The 17,258-nt window shown below is 37.2% G+C and overlaps 1 protein-coding gene across 2 annotated transcripts in view; it reads left to right on the top strand.

Moving 5' to 3' along the window:
• Window positions 1-14,449, top strand: part of dnajb6b (DnaJ heat shock protein family (Hsp40) member B6b) — a 33,462-nt gene extending 19,013 nt beyond the window's left edge. Inside the window, exons 9-11 of one of the 2 annotated variants that reach the window (XM_081359540.1) lie at window positions 11,534-11,689; window positions 12,019-12,107; window positions 14,247-14,449. In XM_081359540.1, coding sequence (XP_081215666.1) covers window positions 11,534-11,689; window positions 12,019-12,107; window positions 14,247-14,261 — 260 coding nt within the window. In that variant the 3' untranslated portion in view covers window positions 14,262-14,449. Of the gene's footprint in view, window positions 1-11,533; window positions 11,690-12,018; window positions 12,108-12,395; window positions 13,634-14,246 lie in introns of those variants that run through there. The other variant, XM_081359539.1, reaches the window with a different exon arrangement.
• The last annotated feature ends 2,809 nt before the right edge of the window (window positions 14,450-17,258 follow it).

A 17,258-nucleotide genomic window follows, 5' to 3' on the forward strand; every position in this document is an offset into this window, starting at 1 on the left:
GAAGATTTCTTTGATGGGTAGGTTTAGGGGATAGAACAGTTTGTACAGTATAAAACCATTACGCCTCTAGTCCTTTTTAAAATTTCTCTTATAAAAAAAAAAAGCTTATCAAATTTCATATTTTCATGAAATGCAGGTGTTCCCAAACATTTTTGTCAGCCAAACCTCTTTTGACCTAATTTAACAACACATTTGGATATTCATGGTTCTCTGATTAATTGTCATATGATATTTATTTACAAATAAAGTATTTAATCTTTTTAGTATCTGATGTTGATTTGTTTATAGTTAGTTTATAAGTTTATAATTTGTTTATAATTTGTTGATTAATTATAATTAGACATTTTTTTATGAGACTTAATGAATTATTAGCTTTTCATGAACTCACTACTCTGCTTGCAGTTCCTTTACAAACCCTGTCTGCAAACCCTAACGTATATTGTAATGTTTAATGCCCTTAATGGAAAAAATAATAATATTTGTTTAGCTTTTATATAAGATTTATATATACTATAAGTGTTTCAATCAGACCCATTACCAAAGGTGTATAAAATCAAGCACCTAGCCATGGAGTCTGCATTTTCAAACATTTGTGAAAAAAATGGGACGTTCTGAAGAGCTCAGTGAATTCAAGCATGGTACTGTGATAGGATGCTGCCACCTTTGCAATAAGTCAGTTTGTGAAATTTCATCCCTGCTAGATATTCCACCATCAACTGTATGCTGTATAATTGGAAAGTGGAAGTGTTTAGGAACAGCAGTAACTCAGCCATGAAGCGGAAGACACAAAGTCACAATGCCAAGTGTCGGATGGAGTGATGTAAAGCACTGGACTCTGGAGCCGTGAAAACATTTTTTGTGGAGTGACAAATCACGCTTTTCTGTTTGGCAGCCTGATAGCTGAGTCTGTGTTTGGCGGATGCCAGTCTGACTACATTGTACCAACTGTAAAGTTTGGTGGAGGGATAATCGGTCTGGGGCTGTTTTTCAGGGGTTGGTCATGGCCCCATACTTCCAGCGAAGGGAAATCCTAATGCTTCAGCCTAGGTAGACATTTTGGACAATGCTATATGCTTCCAACTTTGTGGAAAGGCCCTTTTCTATTCCAGCATGACTATTTTCCAGTGCACAAAGCAAGGTCCATAAAGACATGGTTGGATGAGTTTGGCTTGGAAGAACTTGATTGGTCCGCACAGAGCCCTGGCCTCAACCCTATTTAACACATTTGGGATGAATTAGAACGGAGATTATGAGCCAGGCCTTCTGGTCCAACATCAGTGCCTGACCTCACAAACGCTCTACTAGATGAATGGGCAAAAAATCCTAAAGAAGCACTCCAAAATCTTGTGGAAAACCTTCTCAGAGTGGTTGTTGTAGCTGCAAAGGGTGGGCCAACTCCATATTAATGTATTTAGAGTGCAATGTTATTAGTACAATCCCTGTATATATATAGTATATGTATATGGATATAAACCAAAAATCACCATACTGTAGTTCAAATGAAAGCCACAGATATAGATTATATAGAAAGACAAATCTCTGTAGACAAAAATAGATGTTAATTTCCTTCCTTCATTTTTTCCTTGCCTCTTTCTTTGATGCATTATCCAAATTTGATCAAAAAGATCCACAGCTGTGAAACCGGAAGCTAAAAGCATCCAAAGCCTGATGAAGAATGTTTCCCCTCGTGTTTTACTGCTGTCCTCCCAATGTTTATTAAAGATGGTAAAGATAGGAGTGATAGAAGAGAAAAACATAAGGTTAGCTCTGGGTTTCTGTTAGTGCCTGCTGTGGTGCTATCAGAATGTCAGAACAGTGGGAAGTGGTTGTTGACTGTGGTCTCATTTAAAGATGGTGGTAGTTGCTTTCCTGGCTGTGTGAATGATTTTTGGTATTGCAGAATGGATGGAAGAGTGCTCAGCTTTACCGCAGAGATCCAGTCTAATTTCTCAGTGACCGCCATTTATTTTTTGTTTGTTTTTCATATCACTTAAAAGGTGTAATTTTTTGCTTTTGTTGCACTGGCTAATATGTACGGTGACGCATTGCTGCCACATACATATTATTTTTTCCCCTCAATTATGTCGTAATAACGAGATCTTATGTCGTTTTAACGACATCTTTTCTCGTAATAACGAGATCTTATGTCGTTTTAACGTCATCTTTTTCTCGTAATAACGAGATCTTATGTCGTTAAAACGACATCTTTTTCTCGTAATAACGAGATGTTATGTCGTTAAAACGACATCCTTTTTTGCCCTTATAAGGACATGTGTAGTCATGTACAAAATATGCCTTTATAAAATTGACAGCCTATAGCGCCTTTATCACACGTTCAAAAAGCTTAAGCAAATAGTAGTAGCCCCCAACCATGCAAAATTAATCAATGAGGCTCTTTTTGAAAATATATTTTAAATAGGCCTGTAAGTTTTTTTTATATATATTATATATAAGATTTATTTTTGTTAATAGGCTATATATATCTTCATTCATTACCTAGAGATATAATTAAACAAAAAGTCAAAACGCATCTAAAAGAAAATTTTACAACATTGTGTTCTTATTTTGCTTAATTAACGAAATGTCAATCTTCGCCTTTATAACAGAAGATACAATACAATACAAAAATCTTCAAGATACAGCCTACAATCTTCACATGTATAACGGATTGTCACCGTATAATTTAAATTTTATTTTATTATTTTATTAGTTCATTAATTATGCTAACTCAGCTAATTAAATGTGACGAGCTGATAATTACTAATGAAATAATGTCAAATATTAAATGTAGGCTATTGATTAGAGTTGCCATAGACTAAAGGATTTTTCTAGTCATTAATTTAAGCAATTAGGACTAATCGCACGTTTATATTTAATCCTGGGTGCATGTAGGCTATAGCCTATATTCCGCGCTCAAGCGCATGCATAAAACTTGCCGCAAAGCACCAGCAAAAGTAGGCTAATGATATAATAAATGTATCTGAAAAAAATAACGAAACATTTTAATTGTTTATTAATTAACTAGTCTTTTCTAAATCAGTGTAGGCTGCCTGCATACATATCTCCATACATCTCCGCTGTAATGTAGCCTAGATGCGCCTTTATTACGGACAGGATTACTTAATCAGATAGTAGCTACCGTATTTGCTTTCGATTGGATTTTTTTTTCGTTGGTGGGCATTTTTTTAATTAACTTTATAGTTATATTTCTCATGTCTTTGAGGCTTGTCTATACACTGTTTGTCAGTTCATTTTTGAGGCGCGCTCCAATTCACAGAGATCATGAAAGCGCGCCCTGTTCGTTTTATTTTGTTTTACAAAGGCACACCGTTTTCTTGTTGTTGTGAGTTTACACAAATAAAAGTAGTTGCGACTGATGTATTATTATGTTCTGTATGACCAGAAATGATGGAGTATTTTAAGTTGTTTCCACTGTTGATAGGAAAATGCGAGTGATGGCACCGGCGCCTTCATCCATGTCATAGTGCGCGCTCCACACTCTGCACAAACACTCTGATATGCGCTTCATAATAGCAAACATTTATCTAGGTTAACGTTAGAGCGAGCGGTCATGCCAGACAGATAATCCTCTTCATGTTTAACTAATCAAATTCTGTTGCATTTTATTGCGCCAGTTTGAAAAGGGCGGCTGAAACACTAGCCTACAGATAAACGCCCATCGCTGGTGTTTTTCTTTAAACAAATTCGTTTAGACTTTAAAATAAATATTGTTTATGGGCTAATTAATGCCACAATAATTTGTTTATTTTATTGGCTAATTGTATTTTTCATTTTTGTTTTGCATTGAATACCATTGAATATTTTCATTGAATGCATTGAATATTCGCTGTGCACCGCAATATCACCCTCCCATAGAAAAACACGTTAAGAGCCACCTATTTTCTTTATAATAAAGGGAAGGAAAACGCTTAATGTATAATTAAATGCATTGCGTTCATATTCTTTATAACTGAAGCGTTTTCTTTATTATAAGGGTGTATTATTCCATTAAAAAAGGACTGTTTATAAGGTGACAATCCGTTATACATCTTGAAGATTTTTGTATTTTATTGTATCTTCTTATAAAGACGAAGATTGACATTTCGTTAATTAAACAAAATAAGAACACAATGTTGTAAAAAATAAACAACTCAGGCTATGTTCTGTTAGATGTGTTTTGAATACTTTTTGTTTAATTATATCTCTAGGTAATGAAGATATAGCCTATTAACAAAAATAAATCTTATTAGGCCTATATAATATATCATATTAAAAAAAACTTAGCCTATATAAAATATATTTTTAAAAAGGGCCTCATTGATTAATTTTGCATGGTTGGGGGCTGCTACTATTTGCTTAAGCTTTTTGAATGTGTGATAATGGCGCGATAGGCTTTCAATTGTATGTGGATAAAGGCATATTTTGTACATGACTACACATGTCCTTATAAGGGCAAAAAAAGATGTCGTTTTAACGACATAAGATCTCGTTATTACGAGAAAAAGATGTCGTTTTAACGACATAAGATCTCGTTATTACGAGAAAAGATGTCGTTAACGTTATTACGAGAAAAGATGTCGTTAAAACGACATAAGATATCGTTATTACGACATAATTGGGGGGAAAAAATAATATGTATGTGGCAGCAATGCCTCACCGTAAATATGGATGCATAATCCTGCAGAAGTTTTTCAGCCATTGAAGACAAACGTAACTAGCATTCTGTTTCATACTGACCCATGGATGACAAATACCAACACAGTCATGAGGGATGCCACCCATCTGAAAAAAAAAAAAAAAAAAACTTTAAGACTGCTCCTGACTCACAGCATGATGAGCAGCAAAACTGACCTGGCAAAAATGTACAGAGAAGCACAAATAGCGACAGTGCAGATGTCCGTCAATGAGACTCTTCTAAAGGCAGCCCATGAAGAAGTGATGGGCCTAGTGGAATGACAAGTTAGACCCCAGGGCAATGGTTCCCTGCTGCTTTGTAAGCCAGTGTAATCCTCTCCAGTATCCAGTTAGACATCCTCTGCTTCGACACAGAAGCAGCTTTTTTCACACCACCATAGCAGACAAACAGCTGGTCTGACTTGAGCATTTGTCTCCACAAAACACCTCAGGGCATGAACGGGACACAAAAGTTGAGCACTAGAATCAAACCCTGAAGATGTCTGAAAAGAGGCCAGCTCAATGTGCTGGTTTAACTGAGGACCATCCCGAAGCCATCCAACAACAAACGCAAGCATAACTCGCTAACCGATTGTGCGTGCACTCACTGATTTGATTTGCAGAAGCAACAGCCAACAAAAAAGCAGTTTTCAAGGACATCCATGTCATAATTGCAAGATCACAATGCTCTAGTGAATGGTCAGTGACCAGACCCAAAGCTGTAGACGAGCTGCATCTGGGTACCAGATTTCTGCCCTCCAACTGGGACAGGAGGACCTTCCTGGGGGGAAGCTTCCTAGGATTACCTGTGTCAGAAGTCACAAATCAAACCATGGTCTGGGTGGCCATTCTGGTGCCATGACCCTGTGCTTGCAATGAGAATGAAGCTTCTATTCTCCTGGATGTAAGCATCCCTGGAAAGAGCATCCGCTGTTTGGTTGCATTTTCCCAAAATATGAGGCACCTCCAGTAAAGTCATGATCTCATAAATAAGCTGGGAAGAAGAGCGGGATTTCGTGCCATCCTGGTGGTTCAAATGGAACACTGTTGAGGTGTCTGGCAAGAAATAACTTAGAGCCATAAATACTGCACATATTTCCAGAAGATTTATATGTTCTGATATTCGTCTATACAATACAATACAAAATACCTCTCATCCAAAGAGGAGACAGAGCTGTGCTCACACCTCAAAATACATGTATGAGTAGTTTTAAGCTGGTCATGTGACCTCAACATGGCAGTCCCCATAAGGGGACCTGATCCATGTAAAATAGTACAGCTTTTGCTACTCAAATGACTGGAGTCTTCATCCATGCGTATACACACAAACTTTTATTTTAAACACATTTTTCTTTAAAAATACTACCAATTTCTTAATGTGTAAAACCTTAGTGAGGAAAAACACTTGGCTGCACATTTAAAGGAACACTCCACCGTTTTTTGGAGTTTTTATTCACCTTCTTTCCTACATTTAGAAAGGTGGGCAAATGCATTTTTGTCTCAGTGCATCCATTGTTTTAGTTTGACAGGGTCGGTGTGAGCTTAGCTTAGCATAATGAATGGAATCCTTTGTTGCCAGCTAGCATGTCCTGAGTAAAAGTGATCAAAAAAAAAACAAAAACACCTAATTACTTCTTGTGCCCTGCGTATTCACAACGAGTACAAATAGCGGTGCAGATTAACACTAGGCGATTTCCTAGGCAGATATTGACTTGGGACTATATTAAGGGGAAGCACAGGCGAAGCACTGCTACTTGGGCGCAGAGATATCACGCAACACATCACGCTCATCTTGATCTGACGCGTTAAGCCTGGTCATCGATGGCAGTAACTTGTCCCACTTGCCACAGCATAGACACTCTATTTCAGTCAGCATAGATTGGCATATTCCCCCACATTCACACCACCAGTTCGTGTTGGCTCTCATCCTCACGTCCTCAGGCTATCGAGCGATCGCAACCTCCTCCTCCTGTCGTTCTATTTCCAAAGCACGCAGCTCCTCTTCTGAAAACTCTGGTTCATAGAGGTATGGTTCTGGATCGTGACTGTCTGAGAAGTCACCCTCTTCGTCTCTCACAAAATCAGCCATGTTCATCGCTATTCATGTACTGTAGGAAAAATAGCCAGCTACTATTCACGCGGGTATGTTGACGGAAGTCGTGGGATTTCATGTGTCGTGTGATATCTCTGCGCCCAAGTAGCAGTGCTTCGCCTGTGCTTCACCCTAATATAGTCCCAAGTCAATATCTGCCTAGGAAATCGCCTAGTGTTAATTTGCATCGCTATTTGTACTCGTTGTGAATACGCCATTCATTATGCTAAGCTAAACTCGCGCCGACCCTGTCAAACTAAAACAATGCATGCACGGAGACAAAAATGCATTTGCCCACCTATCTAAATGTAGGAAAGAAGGTGAATAATCTCTATTTCAAAAAACGGTGGAGTGTTCCTTTAAGAAAACTAACAGAATTATTTTAGACTTCATGGGTAATTTTATCAAACCCCAACGCGCATGGTAGTGTGCCATTTGCAGCTCAAACAACAAAGCATATCTTCTTTGAAACAAGCCATGTAATGAAAAAAAAAAAAGGATTTGAACAGAGAAAACATATCTTTACTAAATTGGTATTAAAAGCTTGTAGTTAATTAATTGTTCCCGCCAAAAATATTTATTTCACCACACAGCGTAATTAAATGATAATGGATTACCACAGGGATAACCAGTAACCACCATAATATACTGATCTGAAAGCAAGGAAGCTTTCAAACAATAAAAACACCACCTTGAATACGCCTGCTTCTTGAATACACCAGGCTTGCAAAAGCCTCTCTATTTCCTTTTTTATTTCCCCTCCATATTTAAAAAGCTAGATATGATCTCTCCCGCTGCCTTTCATGGACGAATAAACACTGCTTGTTATTCAAAGCTCGACGAGGATGAGAAACCTTAACGCCAAGGGTTTTTACTCCACTGAGAGCTAGTGAACGGGACACTTATTTTCCATGTACAGTCCCTGACTGGGATTTAGACAGTGCGCCTTGATTTGCGTGAATGCACATGTTTGCAGGGACATGCGCCTTCGGTAACAGACTGTGATTTTACGACGACCCCGGGTAATAACACATCCATACAATCATTTGCGTGGACATTGAGACTGCTTTTGTCTCTCTGTTTTACCATATACTCATTACGCTTTGTGCTGACATTTGGGCCTCTATACTTTTCTCACTGTCACGTTCTCTCGTTTATATCACTTCCTTCATCTTTCATTTCATGTGTCACTCTCTTTTGCCATTTTCCCCTCTACTGAGCCTTCATTTGTTTTCTTTTTAGAGATACATGAGCAAATTTCTATTGGTTTTGATTAGTAGGCTTTTGATTAGAGGTCTTTTGCTGCCCTCACATGCTTGTTCCTACATCCCAAGTTGCATTTAGAAGTATATCACATTTTATGTGATAGCAAGATGGCCAGTTTCCTATTTCCTGAGTATATTGTCCAATACATGTACTTGTTTTGTGCAACAGTGTGCAACAGACATTCATTAACACATATACATAAATGTATATGACCAAAACTGCAACAGCTAACAAGGTAGCTATATTTACAATATTTAATCATTAGCAATCATTCACTGCTGAAACTGTCCTCTTTTGTGCCATGTTGAAGGTTTTCATCCACTGGAATATCAAAATGGTCTCTGATGTTCCCAGTCGTAATTACGATTCGAAGGGGCTCTCATGCACATCTTGTTTAAAACAAAACTTTGAAATGAATGTGCCAGTTAACTCAAAAAAGAAATGTCCCAGTAAACTCAATGTTCACCAAAAGGGTTTGTTAGCAACTTTCTTCAAAATATCTTCTTTTATGTTCCTCGGAAGAAAGTCCAACAGGTTTAGAATGGCAGTTTTCATTTTTGAGCGAACTATCCATTTAACATAGTTCTGAGTGTGTCATTACCTAAACGAATGAACTTGTTTATGCTAAAAGCTTTTATAATATCCATATACTACAAACAATGACATTTTCCAGTGTCACCTTAGGCAGCTGCTGCTGTGGCCCGGGTCACAGTGATCCCCTACTCCAAGCTCAAATACAAGAGTCCGCCAGACAACAAGAGATGTGGTAAAAGCAAGTGGCTTGTCCTCTAAATGTATTCTATTTTTCATCTTTTCTTTGGGGGATTGTTGGTTGGTAGAGGAGGGTGTTGCAGCAGACGCAGGCCTTTTCCGGAGATGAAAAACGGTTTGGTAGTTTGAGAAGCAGCATCTGTCCCTTTTCTTCTCCTCTCTCCCCTTTAATTACACAACACAATAGCCACGAGATGTGCCCATAATCTGCACACATAATCAGCCTCTCTTTTCTCTCTTCCGAGCCCCTATTCCGTACGCTAATTCAATATAAATGTAAATTAACACGCGAAAAGAATAAAGAAATCTCAATCTATTTACATGACTAATCACAATAAACGCGTTCCACATGAAATATGAATGAATGCATCTCGATTAAGGGGAAAAAGGGGGTTGTGGGTGTCAGGCAAGGAGCACTTAAGGAGCTGTAAAAAAAAAAAAATCTTTTTTTTTTCTTTTTTTTTTACAGTTTTCTCACACACTTTTGTGTTTGTTGAGTGTCTGTAAAAGGCAGGTTAAGTGTGATATGAAAAAATGTACAAGACTGTGTTATTCGTATCATTGGAGACAACACTTACAATAGTGAATACAAAGTCTGGTGAATATAACCTTAACTTAGGATCATGATGGATTAAATAATTATATAAAAAAGAGTCATATTTTTGTCACAGTCAGATAGTGTTACCAGCGTTACTCCTTGCTAAACTGCAAAATTAATAAATTGAAAGAAAAAGAAGATACAATTTCTCCAAACGTCATGGTTGAACTGATATCTGAGGTACTGGGCTACAACAAGAAGAACTAATGATTGGATTAGTAGAATTATTTGATGGTCATGGATTCAAATCTTTAAAATACATTCAGAGTTAGTTTGAGGCAATTAATAAAACTTGGGGTTTGCTTTGTTTTATGCCTGTGAAATTATCAGTACTTATTTTTTAGAATGATGGAAATTTTGATCATCCTATATATATATATATATATATATATATATATATATATATATATATATATATATATATATATATATATATATATATATATATATATATACTGTATATATATATATATATATATATATATATATATATATATATATATATATATATATATATACTGTATATATATATATATATATATATATTAGTAACGTTTCCAAACTTTTGACTGGTACTGTATGTATATATATATATTAAATACTGTTATGGTATCATCTGTGTCAGATTTACCCGTTTCTAAATGGTAGATAAAAGCTAAATAAATGGTGATGATCACTTTATTTGTCAGATGGACTGTCAGGCGGTCAGTGTGACATGATCAGTGTGTCAGGCGGTCAATGTGACATGATCAGACTTTATTATGATAGTCAAAAAAAGAACAAACTTACTGAAAATGAGGATTGTGTGAAAATAAAGCAGCACAATACAACCACACAGAATATTGTCAGTAAAATGATAAACACATTTTGGTAACTTTGAACAGAAACAGAAAACTTCTCAGTCAAAAAATCAAAATATAAAACAAATCCAATATAAAACAAACTCAATACTGTATTATAACAAACAACCATAACTTGTTTCAAAAACTTAATTTGAGGGACTAAGCAGGTGACAGATGAAATTTAAGAAGTTTTTTATTGATGAATTATTTACTGTCAGATTTACTTATTTTGCATCTCACAACTTTTGCCTAGAAGCACGTAATGGAATCAGTTCAGTATAATAAATGGAGGTGGTTTGCCACAGAGAGGAATGATTCAATGAGAGTAAAGCCTTGCATGTATCATAATGACTAATACATGCAAGGCATGATCTGATATAGATAAAACTGATTATGCTTTTCTGAATCAAGCAATATTTCTGATTTGTATGCTTTTTGGACATCTCAGGAATTCAATAATAATTTACTTGATCATGTTTGTTTTATGACTCTAGGTGAGCACTGACAGATTTTTCACATGAATGAAACATTAAACCCAATGTATTTATTATAAACTGCTAATGTTCCATATCATTTGTCTGTTTTATTCGGTACAGTAAGTTGCAGTGATTAAATTAACATAATTCATGAAGGTTGACTAAATGATTGATTGTGTATTGAATATTATCATCTCAAATTATGATGGAGTAGACATTGAATAGTTTTGTCTTGTTGTGTTTGTTGTTACACTGATGTCATATAAAAATGATGTTTTTCTATTCGAGTTTAAGCCCTCTGTCTACTTTTGTTCATAAACAATGCAGAAAAATATGAGAAGGAATTGACGCCCTGAAGTAAATCGAATGATGTCAGATTTTAGAGAAATAAATAACGGCCCAGAGATCACAGCGGAGCCTGTGCTTACATAAAAACTGCATTTCAGCAAACACAACACCAAGCTTGTTTGGGTTTGCTTGTACTATTAACCAGCCACAGAACTCCTACAGTACATCTGCTTGTAAACCACATATTGATCTTTACTGATCTCAGTATTATGTTTTTTCTGAGGTGTTATCTGTAACACATTTTCATTTTAAGTACTTGAAGTACTATGACTTTCGATGACTTAAATAGCCTTTGGCAACTTTACTGACAGAAGAATTCTTGTAATCCTAATGACTACATTATAAATAATATTAGGTGTGTCCCAGTTTGCGTGCATTTAAAGCATGTAAATAATAATAAAGAACATAAATAGGCAATCGACATTTAATGCAAATTCATCTGAACTGTGTCTGGTCTTGCTCACAGGTATTTCTGATGACAATGTATTGGAGGAAAGCCGCAGACAGAATGCTCTCTCTAGCACCGCCCCACACAACCGTTACCTCCGAAATGTGGCCCAGAACCCTTCAGAGGAGGAGAAAGAGGAGGACAGAGGCCTGCAGAATCTGGGACTTGCCAAAGGTTTGTGTCCCAGCTGGACGCTGTGGTGGAGTCGGCACTTACTCATGATGAAATGTATTTCAGCAGGCATTTTTTTAGCCAATACAACTTGCTTTTGACTGCTTTAAGCTCTCAACAGTATCTGGAAAAGAATTTCAAGGTTAGAAAGATGTTCCAGTTATTGATTTAAAGTAATTGAATTCTTCCCTTCTGTTTCCTAGAGCCACGGTTAATATGTTTTCAAGTATTAGTCAAGTTGTTTTTATTCATTTTGTGGTGTTGTTTTGTGGACTTAATAAAAGTCAAAGCTCATCAGATTCCCTCATAGTAACTAACTTTCATTTCTATAGGTTTTTTTGACACTAGGAGAAAGAAACTATTGCTGAAGGAGTCTGACACCAAAAAGAAGCGGATGCCAAGACTGGCTCCTCGGATTGGGGTGTGGTTCTAACAATTTTTACAATATACAGTATATTTTGTGTGTGTTGTCTTTACTGTTCATTTTCTAAAATAAATTAGGGGATTTAAAGACATGCCTATTAAATACTGTCACACAAATTATTCAAATTATTCTTTTTAAGTAGCCCACATAGAAAGCTTCTTTCTAAATGTTCTGCTTTGACATGTTGAATTCATGTTGTGTTGTCAAAGTCTGTATGGCCCACTATAAATCGTTATCACATCTGCTTAGTGTAATTATTGAAACCTTTTCTATTGTGTTTTGTAGCAATGCCCCGAATTTGGAACAAGCCAAGTTGCATTTCACCAACTCATGATTTTACCACTCTTTCATTATCCTGATCTGATGTATAAAAAGCAATCACACTCACTTTTGTACTAACTTTATTCATGGTTTTTAAGCATATTGTAGGGCATCCCCCTCCATCGTTGTGGTGTTGAAAACAGTCCGTTCATGAAGGGGCCTAAACACATCACTCATTAAATAATTAAACCCAACTTTTTAAACATTAAACAGATCTCTTCATTATTCTGTAAAAGTATGTTCAAGTTACTTGCAAGTCTGTTTTCAGCACTTTGATATATTTTTGATGAAGAAAATAGTTCATTATAAACATAAAAGTGAGGCACTTTAAAGTTTGTGTTTGCTGGTGAATTATGCATTTTGTATTAAATGATGGAGTACAAGCTCAGGATTGACATGTGTAAAAGATGCTTGGAAAAGTAACCATGGAAGTGACAAAAAGAGGCAGGATGATGAGAGAAGGTAGAACAGGTCGGACTAGGGTACTGAGGAAGGAAAGTGAGCAGGACAAGGGAGAAAAATAGAGGGAAAGGATTTTTAAATTATTCATTTACCAATGTGAGAGAACACGTTTTCACCAGTCTGCCTTTTGATCCAGTCTTAAGCACTGTATGAATATTTCAGAAAATACTCCAGATGTGGTATGTCCTACCAGAACTGGGAGCATGGCTTTAATTTGACTCTTACTACTGCATGTGTGTTCCGTTTTGTTTTTCAATATGAAACAGAAACCCAAATCTGTGCAAAAGCTTAGTTCCCAAACTTCCCATATAAAAAACAAATTAAAGAGATTAAGAGCTACATAGACACATTTTTAGTAATACACTGAAAAGCTTCTACTCTGATGTGTTATAGTACATTTTTGCTGATGCCTAATTAATATGTATTATTTGTTGATACATATTTATGCTGTTAATTGGTATTGGTGTGAACTGAAGCACTTTGTTTTAATCAAATGCTGTTTCATTTTCAAAGCCATGAATGTCTGTTCATGCTGTACAGAAATAACTAATAAATTGTGTTTTGGGGAAAAAACGCTCAACACAAAACATTTTAACCATACTAGAAAATGGCTTGCTGTTTACTTACAGCTGTGAAGGTTTTACTTTGTAATGTTGACAGAAAAGGCTTATTTCGGATGCGTGTGTGTCTGGTTATTTCCTTTTTTAACATACACAAATAAAGCTTAAAGTTGCACAATTTTTGTATGTTCTGTAAATGTATGAACACTAATTTACAACAAAAAAAAAATCAAAATTTTTGTGTATTACAGAATATTTATAATTGCCACTGTATTAAAGCAGCTTGTGGAGTGCAGTATTATTCATGGAAGGTATGCGCACATGACCTGTAGAGTAATTTGGGTCTGGTTTGGTTGACTGAAGTCTCACAGGGCTTAATTATAGCATAGCACCAGCTATATCAGTGGCCCACCTTCCATTGCTTTCAATTTGCAAGCTGTCTCAACTCAGATTAATATAGATCCTGATGGGAAGGAATGCTTCAGATTCAGGTGGTTCTTACTGATTGAAAGAAATCAAATGTACTGGTCATAAATATGCCATGCATGGACCTTTGAAGTGGGTGTTTGATACGGTCACGGATTGTATGGACTTGAGTTTATCAACACACACACACACACACACACACACACACACACACACACACACACACACACACACAAAAACACACACACACACACACACACACACACACACACACACACACACTTATTAATTGAAATGAGTGAATGTAATACACGGGTGCTTCTGAATTCTTATTTGTGCATCCTCGTTTTCTTTCCTCACGTCTCAGGTCCATCCCCTGTAGAATGCGAGGGAAGGCTGCAAGGAAAGAAAATGAGGATGGAGGGATCGAATGAAAGCTTATTTGTATATTGGAATATTGCACTCGAGCATCACTTCACTGCATCATCAGCTGCTCTCAAAGGATCTGCCCTTATGTTGTTAAAGTTTGGTTATTTAAGAAATTAATAAATAATAAAGATGAAGCAAGATGCCCTGTTGATATATGTGTGATATATGATGTATTTAAATTGCAAAGGTAAAGCATAAATGAAAATTATTTCAGATGTGAAGAGGGAGGAGAATTTATATGTGCGTCAGGTTTCTCGACAAGAAAGACTTCCGCATAGGATACACCTCGCTCATAACTCTGGAAGCTTCCTCACTCCTCGTTCCTCGCCTCCTCGTGGTGCAATTAGAGAATTGAGATGTCCTTCAAGATGGCAGAGCTCGATCGGTTTCCGGGTCATAGGATGGAGGACGGAGGAGCGAAGAACCGAGGAGGGATATTGAGAACATAGACAGTAAAAGAAATGGACACAGCGACCCCATGGACTTCAACGGAGACGAGTGAAGTCAATTAGAAGCACTCACTTTCTGATGGCTGAGCGTACTGCGCAGACTCAAGCTGAGCTTGACGACCTAGATGTGACGTGAGCAACCTGTCTGACAGTTGTAAGTCTTCTAGTAGTTGTGCCAAAAGAAATCTGAATCATTCCCTTCCGAATCTTGCAGAAACGGAGAGCGTGAGTAGGAGCTGTCCATGAGCTAGGAGCAGGAGCAACTTTATGATTCTCTATGGGCTTCTCCCTTGACTTTATCGGACTTTATGCCTCCACATCCCCCCGATTGCCTGCGAGCTTCTCCTCGTGTCTATACGGTAATTTCTCTACTGTGCGACAGTTTTTACAAAAACGGCTTCTACGGGGCCATAGTGTAAGATTCAAGGTAATGGAGCCTTTTATATGGACAAATGGAGTCTTTAAAGGGGTGGTTGAATATGATTTCACTTTTCTAACTTCAGTTAGTGTGTAATGTTGCTGTTTGAGCACAAACAACATCAGCAAATTTACAACGTTCAAAGTTCAAAGCAAAGGGAGATATTTGCTTTTAAAGAAATCGCTTTTTAAGGACTACAACAAACGGCTGGTAAGGACTACACAAGTTTCCTCCCGAGTTAGTGACATCACTAACCCTAAAATTTACATAAACCCTGCCCCCGCAACATGATTTATAGATTATCAAGACAGAATATGCTAATCAATGACAAGAAGATAACTACACATAAGCTACATAAATTCACCAACTAACCATTCAGAAATGTTGTCTACATGTTGTCACTTCTTCTTGAGTCTCCATCTTTCTGATTCCGGTTTGAACATGAAAAGGCTAAAAGTTTTTGAAATTTCCATTGCATGTGTGTGTGAGGTAAAAGGACACAAGCTCTTGAAGCTCCGCCCTCTGTGCTGGGAGCAGCAGCTCATTTGCATTTAAAGGAACACACAAAAACGGTGCGTTTTTGCTCACCCTCAAAAAGTGACAACTTTAACATGCTATATAAAAATATCTGTGGGGTATTTTGAGCTAAAATTTCACATACACACTCTGGGGACATCAAAGACATATTTTACATCTTGTGAAAAGGGCATTATACCACCCCTTTAAACGCCTCAAATGTAAAGTTATTCGCTGTCAAAGTGACGCCAAAATGAATGGGACTCAATGGAATGCTAACAGCAGGTGATGGCTTGTTAGCCAGTGGATGCCCCCATAGAAGGTACGCTTTCCGGGTGCTGGATTACCCCCTTGATTGAGAAGCACCCCCTGTTGTCTTTATGCAGTATTGTCTGTCCCATAATTTTAGAGCTCCAACGGGGAAATGGTGGCAGGAATCTTTGGTTCCACTAAGGTTGGAATTCTTCTATTTATTAATTGAGCGTGGCTGTTTCAGGGACAATGCGGCCGAGTTGCATCTGTTATTTCCTGGTCAATGTATTGTAAATTATATCATCTGTTGCATAAGAGAGTATATTATTTATTTTGAACATTATGACAAAATGTTTCTTCTAGACTCTATATTTATGGGAAAATGTGTAACATGTTGTATTTGAGTTTGTCCCTCCCCATGGGGTAATGGTGTTGGCTGCCAGAATAAATTTGCTTGTCTTTGTTTAATGGAGTTAGTCTCTGTTGGCTGCTGCAGTGGAGAGTGTGGCCTGAGTGCTGCAGGTATTTTGTACTTTGTTGACTTTTCTTTTTTTTGTGTTCTTTTTGGTATTTTTTGAGGAAGTTATTTTCGGAAAGTTTGTATTTGGCATTATTGCCAAATAGCAATTATTTTGTTTAATTATTCCATTAATGTTATATTTTTGGGTTAGGATTTTTCATGTTTTTGCAAGTTTGAATAAATATTAATTTATACTTAAACTTTTTGTATTCACTCATTATTGTGTTTCTATTACAAATGGTGTCAGAAGTGGGATGGTCAGAAGAGTGCAAAAAAAAATACATAATTCATAATAATATTTTCGTTGTAGTTTTTATTTTTTTACTCTCCACTGCAGGCAACAGTGTTGGCCCAGAATGGCTCCTAAAAAGGTGCGGTCGGTGCGAGAAGAGGTTGAGACACCTGCTAGAGCTGAGATGGAGGGAGATGATGGTGAATTTGGGAGCATCACTGAGGATGTCTTACTAGCGGAGCTAAGAAACATGTACCGATCCCATCTCGCACTGCACCAGGCTCGAGGGCACTGCATTGAGCAAGAGGCTGGCCAACAGGAAGTTTGATGGAGAGCAATGCAGAATCAGTTCTCTCTACTACAGTAGGAAGTGCACGTGAGAGTGACACCAGATCCACGGCCTGGCAGTGGTATCCAATATGGCCTTCCATTACAACCAACAGTCCAGCGAGTACCCTCAGTTTTACAGGATGGTCCAATCAGCAGACAGATGGCATCACCAGCAGCAAGGCCATCTAAGTCAGCTGAGAATTGAGAGGGAGCCATACCTGCAACAACTGAGT

This window comes from Scardinius erythrophthalmus, assembly GCF_964197995.2.
Source record: "Scardinius erythrophthalmus genome assembly, chromosome: 2".
Classification (NCBI taxonomy): Eukaryota; Metazoa; Chordata; class Actinopteri; order Cypriniformes; family Leuciscidae; genus Scardinius; species Scardinius erythrophthalmus.